Genomic DNA, 8,472 nt, shown 5'->3' with positions numbered 1-8,472 from the left:
AGAGAGAGGTATATTGAATCTAAACAATCACACAGCAGAAAACAACACCACTTAAAGTAAATTTTTTTCTTTTTCTTCTTCTATTATGCCCTCTGACGCATACCGACAGATTCTTCTTATTTGCATTGGCATTTACATGTTTCCGCAATGATTACCGGCAACTGATTGGGGAAAGAGACAGGAAAGCATGATTGAGGTGGAAATACACTATCAACATAAACAACTAAATTAGCGGGAGAAAAACATAAATTTGTTTTCTATTCTTTGAGTGGAATCCAGGATATTTACATAAATACAATCAGCATATTCTTTTTTTTTTTTACGGTTGGCTTGAGAAATACCTTTCCATGTACAAGCTGCTATGCATATAAGATGAGTATTGCAAGCCGATAAACGCTTCCCTAAAAGCTCCCGTAATGACCTCGCTGTAGGTCTGTTCATTGGAGCAATACAGTCTTGCATCAAGGATATTTTAGCTGGAATAATGCCCGTCGACGTCTCAAGTTCCAGTGAATCCATCCGAATAATCTGACATCGTTCCACAGCCAGTCTCTCCTTTTTTACAATTTGTTGTTGTTTTGTTCGCCTTCTCTTTCGTCGCGGTTGCCCTGGTCCCGCGATCACCCCGTGGGGAGGTACGGGGTGTCACTGTGGTAGTTGTAATCTGGACACACCTTCTGCACCAGCTTGTAGTCGGTGCTGTAGAAGGTGATGAAGATGCAGATGACTTTGAAGGGCTTGGAGCACAGCCAGGACACGTGGCTCTGGGTCTGCTCCTGCGAGCAGCTCTGCGACGGGTCGTGGGCGCACAGCGAGTTCCTGGTGCCCTTCTCCACCTTCTCGTACTCCACCCTGCAGTTGAACAGCTTGTTGTCCTTGGTCTCCAGAGCCGTCTGCTGCTGCTGCTGCTGGTGGTGCTGCTGGTGGTGGTGTTGGTATTGCTGATGCTGCTGTTGGACCTGGAACTCCACGGCTTTGGTCGGCGGAACGAGTCCCACGGAGACGTTGCCCTGCCCGGTGGAGTTGTGGCGGAAGTAGACGCTGAACGTCCCGTTGCCGTGGTCAACGATCTTTCCCGTGATGAGGAGGTTGAGCTTCACCGTCTTGATGTTGGAGTGGAAGTCGCCCCAACCGAACATCTTCTTGAACTTGCCGGTCTTGACGATGGGCCTCCGTTTGGTCCGGGGTCGAGCGTCGCGGGGGTTGGAGGCGTCGTCGAGCCAGTTCCACCGCTGCTGCTGCTGCTTGGAGAAGGGGTCGACCTCGTCGTAGTTCAGGTCCAGGGAGGTGAAGTTATCTTTGCCGTAGGGGGTCTGGGACAGCAGGCGGCTGACGGAGACGGCCTTGCTGCTGTCGGTCCAGTAGGTCCTCACTCTGGATTTGGAGCGTTCTCTCGGGTCCGAATGTCCTGGACTCGGTGAATCGGCACCGGTGACCTGCAAGAACAAAGCAACAGGATCTCCGTTACGGAAACATTTTGAATGACCAATCTCTTAGAGATCATACGTCCGACACGGCTGCAGACATTTTTCTTTCTCAGAATTGACTCAGGAACCGCATAAAAATGTACGAAGTGACGGATGCAGATTCTGCCAGAGCGTATCGGAGCTGATGAGGAATGTGGGAAGAGTTTTCTGTGAATAAAACAAAGTTGAAAAAAAACAAAAAAGGATTTTTGTCTCCTCGGCGGACCAGATTCCAATCCCTTGGATTGACGTGAATTTCACACCTTTTCACCAAATTGGTCAAATCAGGAAATCAAAGTGATCTTCATATATAGAGTTTGTATATATGTATATATATATATTGACACTGAGATTGGTGGATCTCATCCGTCTGACTTCCATGCGATGGAATCAGAGATGCGTCTCAACTACCGTTGGTGTGTTTTCGTTTAATTTGCTGGAACCACAATCTTTACTTTACCTCTCGTAATCCAGGGTTCTGCAGAATCGGCTAAAAGTCTGCGTTCTGCCAAGGCCGAGCTCTCCGTGGACATGTTTGGGTCTCTAGCGTGCATCGTGCGTTCACGGCGTGACCGACTCTCGCCCGCGCTGCTCGACGTCCGCCGCCGGTTTTCGTCCTTAAATCAAGATTTAAGGGTATTCCTGCCGCGCGCTGGAGACGAATGAAGCGCTCCTCGGGTGCAGACGCGATGCAACGGGCAGACCATTACCTGCTGAACGGGGGCCGCCCCCCTGAATGGATGATTGATGATTCATTCACGTGTCTCTCCTCTAACAATCACTTGGATGGGGGGGAGGAGAGGGCGTAGATTCCCCCCCCCACACACACACACACAAGTGATGGCCACGAACGCCGGGCCGAGGGAACGTGACAGCAAGATCTATCTGGGCCCAGCGTTTACATTTCGTACCTTCGCCGCCCCCCCCCGGGATCGATACTCTGAAAATAAGCTGTGCTCCCATTCAGAAAAGTTCACTGGATGACATTGTGGCACTGCAGGCCGAGAGAGAGAGAGTGAATAGAGAGTGTGAGGCGTAGAGAGAGAAGTCTCGATCGCCCCTCCTTCAAAGTGTGCGCTTCATTTCGTGCACTCGGCTCCAGAGTGGAGGAGTTTTGAAGAGATCGCCCCCCGGTTGTTTTCGAAGAGGCCTCCCGTGATAAATGACCTGATGTGGATCAACCGTTAGTGGCGTTGCGGAGCAGCTAGTCTCTCTCTCTCGCTCTCTCTCTCTCTCTCTCGCTCTCTCGTGCGCTTGCTCTCAATATTCAATTCAAGAGGCTTTATTGGCATGAATGTTGCAACAACAATATTGCCATAGCATCAAGACACAGCAACACAAACATATCCAATTCATATGGATAATAATTCTCTCTCTCTCCCTCTCCCTTTTTCTTCTTCTTTTTTTTCTATCTTCTTTTTCTTCAAAGCCTTTTCAAACCCAGAAAGCATTTGTACATCTTTCAGGCTGTTTTTTATATAAAAAGGGGAGAATACATTTTTTTTTAAAAAAGCTGCAGGACTTTCCGGCTGCAGAATGATCGTCGTGACGCGGAGGAGAAGAAATATGAATTCCAGCAGTTTCCTTGCGCAGTGGGGCAGTTAAACCGTATTAATGAACACCTCCTTTGGTCTCTCCATAGCGGGAAACAAAAAGGTCTGTCATGTCGGCCTCAGCGGTGATGCATCGCGAAGAGATAAAGTCAGAGGGAGGCGTCGCGTTCATGATTTATCTGCATCGTTATCGTCCGACATGAAGCTCCTCAGGACGGAGGCGCTCGGTGAATTAGTGTCGTGTAGCATATCAGACACGTCCTTTATTAGACAGCATACCTCTGGTCTTTATTCTTGGGCTCCATCATTTTTCAGATTTCACTTTTTTTGTTGTGGATTTTAAAAGTGAAAATACATTGAATATTTCTCTCCTTTCTGATTCTTTCTCTGTATTAATAGACCTGCTTTATAACAATAATTATAAGTACAGGTTTTGGTTGGATGGATTTTTTCAACACTTGATCTCTCGCGAGTCAAAATAATTACATTTTAGATTTTTTGAAATTCTCGTCTAAATTAAGCCTCCGTTTCATTTTCGGGAATTTTTTTGTGAAAGTCTCTGACGATCAAATGATGTTTAAATTTCACCGTGCAGTAATTACTGAAGCTTCTCAGCAACGTGTTTCAGTCTCACCGGAGTCCTGAAACCAGATAGAGGGACGTTAGGAAACCGCTTTGAGCTGGTGTGTGTGTGACTGTGTGTGTGTATATGTATATATATATATAGATGTGTATATGTGTGTGTTTATATGTATATGTGTATATATATATTTGTATATATATATATATATATATATATGTGTGTGTGTGTATTTGTATATGTGTGACTGTGTATAAGTGTATGTGTGTATGTGTGTGTGACTGTATGTGTGTGTGACATGCATGTGTGTGTGTGTGTGTGTATGTGTACATGTGTGTGTATGTATGTGTACATGTGTGTGTATGTGTGTACATGTGTGTGTATGTGAATGTCTATGTGTGTGTGTGTGTATGTGAATGTCGATATGTGTCTTTGTGTATATATGTGTGTGTGACTGCGTGTGTATATGTGTGAATGTCTGTGTGTGAATGTCTATGTGTGTGTATGTGGGTGTGTGTGACTGCGTGTGTTTGTGTATGTGTGTGAATGTCTATGTGTGTGTATGTAAATGTCTCTATGTGTGTGTGTATATATGTGTGTGTCTGTGAATGTCTATACGTGTGTGTGTATATATGTGTGTATATGTACAAGACAGATGGAAAATATTGTTTTCTAAACAGCGTTTTATTTTTTTTCTTCCTTATTTTTTCTCAGGCAAATTAAATCTCCGACGTCGTGTCATTTTCTGCGACTTCATGTTGTGAATAATTTTGTAAAAGGAGATGTCACTGGATTAGTTTTGTTTTGGAGGGGGAGGGGAAGGGAAGGGGGGATCGGGGGGGGGGATAATGGTATTTCTTCACCACTTCCTTGAGTTCTCTGGCCCACGCGGCGGCCCAGCCGGTCGCTGTGGAGGGAAGTCGCTCCGTTGTCGCCGGCGTTCTGCATGGATCCCCCGAAAACCGTGACACGAAATTAGCTTTCATCTACAGCACCTGACAGTCCTCTGGATTAGAGCCCCCGGGAGCCACATTCACAGAGACCCCCCCCCTTCATGGATCAGAGTCCTAACCTGTAATCCGGCCCGGGGAGATTAGGCAGATCAGAGGCAGTCCCGACTAAAGTCAGGTTTATTATACCCAGAGCACCCCGACTGACACGCAGCAACACTCACCGGGAAACATGCAACCCCGACACAAAGAGAGAGAGAGAGTGTGTGTGTGTGTGTGTGTGTGTGTGTGCAAGATGCATGAATGTGTCTGACAGAGATACTGCAGAGAGAGAAGAGGGGGAAAGTGCTGCGGGATAAAGGACAAGAGGGAAACAAACATGGCGGCGTAAAGGTCAACAGTCACACTGTGACGCCTTTGGGTGAAACGGATATTGGTTTTCCAATAATGGGTTTTCGTTCAATATCAAAATATATCTTGCACGGCTTCGAGTTAGATTCCTTTTTGCGGTAAGATAGCTTTATTTAAGTGAATATATATTATTTTTATTGCAAAAACTGCATGTTTTTGGGGTTTCGTGGCCCCTTAAAACAACGTAAAAACTCGTTTTAAGGGGCAAGATGTCAAAATGCTTTCTGGGTTTGAAAAGGCTTCGAAGAAAAAGAAGAAAGAAAAAAGAGAGAGAGAGAATTTTTATTATCCATATGAATTGAATATATATTATTTTTATTGCACAATCTGCATGTTTTTTTGGGTTTCGTGATTCCTTAAAATGACGTAAAAACTCGTTTTACGGCGCGAGTTTGCACCAAGGAGGCATCGTCTAATCCCAACCTCTCGGGTTGTTCCATTTAAGCGGGAAGAAATCTCTAAATCCATCGACTGGCCCTCGGGTTAGCCGCTAGCTACGAGTGGTTTTTGAATCGCTCGCTAGAAAGTGTAAATATTTATTTTTATGTCAGTTAGAGTCACAAAAAGAAAAATATCTGAGCTCTGGACACTAAATACGTTAAAATTGAAGCGCCGACGTGTTCATCTCAAGGATGTCTTCACGTGAAGTCGAAACGATGAGTCGACTGTAGCGGACCGTCATGGAATCAATCTGCTTGGATGATGCTTCTCATCTGATCTCATCTTAAAATATCTAAATCTCCATTTCTAAGAAAGTATCACAACGGTAAAACTATTAAATCGAAAAAATGAATAAAGACACTATCGCACCCCTCAGGTGGTCGTGCTCGGCATGATTTATTATATTTCTTATTAAAGCACGAACACCTCTGATTTTCTTCCAACTTTTTTCTTATTTCACGAGAGATTCTTTGGATTTGTATGAAAATAATATAATAATAATAATATATAATAATATATGTCAGACAAAAGCATCCTGAGCATCTACCTGGCAAATGTATTTTTAAAATAAAATCTTTATAGTGTCACTTTTTTTAATACAGAAAATACACACTGACTTAGACAAAGTGTTATCGAGCAAACACAGCGCAGGAAAAAATAAACAAATTGAATTTCCAATATATATTTTTTAAATATAGCGCCCCATTCAAAGACATTCAAACATATCACCCAATCATATTTAGAGGCTTTTCATTCCAAGGCTCGGAGTTATTCCAACTTGTTATATTCATGTCCCGCCTCCATTTGACTGCATGTTAATATTGTTCCTCGACAAGATAACACACACACACACACACACACACACACACACACACACACACACACACACACACACACACACACACACACACACACACACACACGGCCTCGGCGTGCAGGAACACGAATCTCCTGAAAACACGCAGCACACAGCTAATCGCTATCTGCTGTCGGGCGGAGGCGTCCACTCTTTAAAAGAAAGAAGAAAAACAGGGAGATAAACAACCCCCCACGGCTTCCCTCGGGGGGGATATTCTATGGGCCGGGCCCCCCCCCCTCCCCTCTTCCCCCGAGCAGAACGACAAATCCCACCATTTAATAGGGCCGTCGGAGGAGTGGAGCAGGATGAGGAGCGCACACGGGAAAAAACCTTTGCGAGGGAAGAATGAAAGTGTGTGTCAGTTTTCATTTACCTGAACGCTGCTGGGGGTGGGGGGGGGCGGGGAGAGATAGGTGGGGGTGGGTGGGCGTGGGGGGTTGTGAGTGCGACAGATTCTAGTTTAAAAAAGAAGAGAAGCGGGCCCAGAGCTGTATATGGGGGGGGGGGGTGATGCTACTTTTGCAATCTTGATTGGATGGTGTGTGTGTGTGTGTGTGTGTGTGCGTGTGTGTTCGTCCGCAACGTTCAGATCTCGATAGTCGTCGTCCGTTTTTAATGGTTTATCTGCCGGCCCGCCTCAAAAGTTTTTAGGATTTATTTACCCTTTTTAAAAAAAGAAGAAGAAATCCATTTAAAAAAATAATAATAAATTAAAGCTGCAAGCAGCGATGAACGGGTCCTCTTCCTGCTTCGCGCCGGGGTGCTGGCGACGCCGCCCCTCGGCCGAGGCGCACGCACGGCGTCGGCGTTGACCGCTCACGCGACACTGATTTTACTTTGCTAGTCGGTGGCGCTTTGACTCTGAGTGAAAAAAGGCTTGTTGATATCCTCAGGCCTTGAATTCTACGAAGCATGAGAAGTTTGGAGCAGATTTGAGCGAGTCCAGGGTTAGCAGCAGGGGACGCTGTGACAATTTGAACATATACATGCATCATGTGTATCCATGTGAAGTCTAGACCTTGTCATGTAAATTACATGTGAATGTGATTCAACGTGTCGCTACGAGCTCCACAGGGAAGCATCATCGAGGTCTTAGGTCTATTCTGGTATATTTTGAGAGCGATCTGAATAATCTGAGGAGCAGTGTATAAAAGTAAAAACATGTAACTTCCTAGTGCCACTAGTTGGCGCCAAGTCCAGAAAAAAATTAGCATATGGATGTCTTCAGGGTCATTATGTCATGATGTATGAGAAATATGGAGCAGATTCCATTATGTATGGCTGAGTTACAACAACGTCAATTTTCATGGCGAATGGCGTTTCTTTCCAGAAAAAAATTAGCATATGGAAAAATTAGCATATGGATGTCTTCAGGGTCATTATGTCATGATGTATGAGAAATATGGAGCAGATTCCATTATGTATGGCTGAGTTACAACAACGTCAATTTTCATGGCGAATGGCGTTTCTTTCCAGAAAAAAAATTAGCATATGGAAAAATTAGCATATGGATGTCTTCAGGGTCATTATGTCATGATGTATGAGAAATATGGAGCAGATTCCATTATGTATGGCTGAGTTACAACAACGTCAATTTTCATGGCGAATGGCGTTTCTTTCCAGAAAAAATTAGCATATGGAAAAATTAGCATATGGATGTCTTCAGGGTCATTATGTCATGATGTATGAGAAATATGGAGCAGATTCCATTATGTATGGCTGAGTTACAACAACGTCAATTTTCATGGCGAATGGCGTTTCTTTCCGGAAAAAATTAGCATATGGAAAAATTAGCATATGGATGTCTTCAGGGTCATTATGTCATGATGTATGAGAAATATGGAGCAGATTCCATTATGTATGGCTGAGTTACAACAACGTCAATTTTCATGGCGAATGGCGTTTCTTTGCCGGTCCGGCAAACGCACATAGTTTAATATTTTTGAAATCTTTCAAAGATTTTTCAAGACAAAGGTCTCAAGACCCTACTGCCCAAGTTTGGAATGAATCGGGTTTAAGCACTAGGAGGAGTTAACGGTTTTACAACCCCTAAAAACATGAAAAAAGGCCAAAAAGGCATAATTTGAGGGATTGATTGTAGCGCCCCCTAATGTTCAAATATTATGAAAAAATCAAGGTAGGTTAAGGGTGTCCTTGTGGACATAGACTATCAATTTGGTGTAGATAGACCAAGTGATTTGGAAGTTAGGTG

The 8,472-nt window shown here is 44.3% G+C and overlaps 1 protein-coding gene across 1 annotated transcript; it reads right to left on the bottom strand.

Annotated features, from left to right (window-relative positions):
- Positions 1 to 620: 620 nt before the first annotated feature.
- Positions 621 to 4,547, bottom strand: LOC130213213 (neurexophilin-1). Its single transcript, XM_056444689.1, has 2 exons — positions 4,463 to 4,547; positions 621 to 1,492 (listed from the first exon to the last, which is right to left on the bottom strand). Exons 1-2 carry the CDS (start codon positions 4,545 to 4,547, stop codon positions 621 to 623), a joined length of 957 nt encoding a protein of 318 aa, XP_056300664.1.
- Positions 4,548 to 8,472: the final 3,925 nt, after the last annotated feature.

Source organism: Pseudoliparis swirei, chromosome 22 (genome assembly GCF_029220125.1).
Source record: "Pseudoliparis swirei isolate HS2019 ecotype Mariana Trench chromosome 22, NWPU_hadal_v1, whole genome shotgun sequence".
Lineage (NCBI taxonomy): Eukaryota > Metazoa > Chordata > Actinopteri > Perciformes > Liparidae > Pseudoliparis > Pseudoliparis swirei.
Note: the sequence above shows the minus strand (reverse complement) of the source record. Positions and strands in the feature narration are given on the sequence as shown.

Bases quoted from the DNA above. Each gene is read 5' to 3' on its own strand.
- LOC130213213 (XM_056444689.1), bottom strand. From the start codon at position 4,547: ATGCAGAACGCCGGCGACAACGGAGCGACTTCCCTCCACAGCGACCGG. The intron at 1,493-4,462 runs GTGAAGAAATAC...ATGATCTCTAAG, and splicing joins CCAGAGAACTCAAGGAAGTG to AGATTGGTCATTCAAAATGT.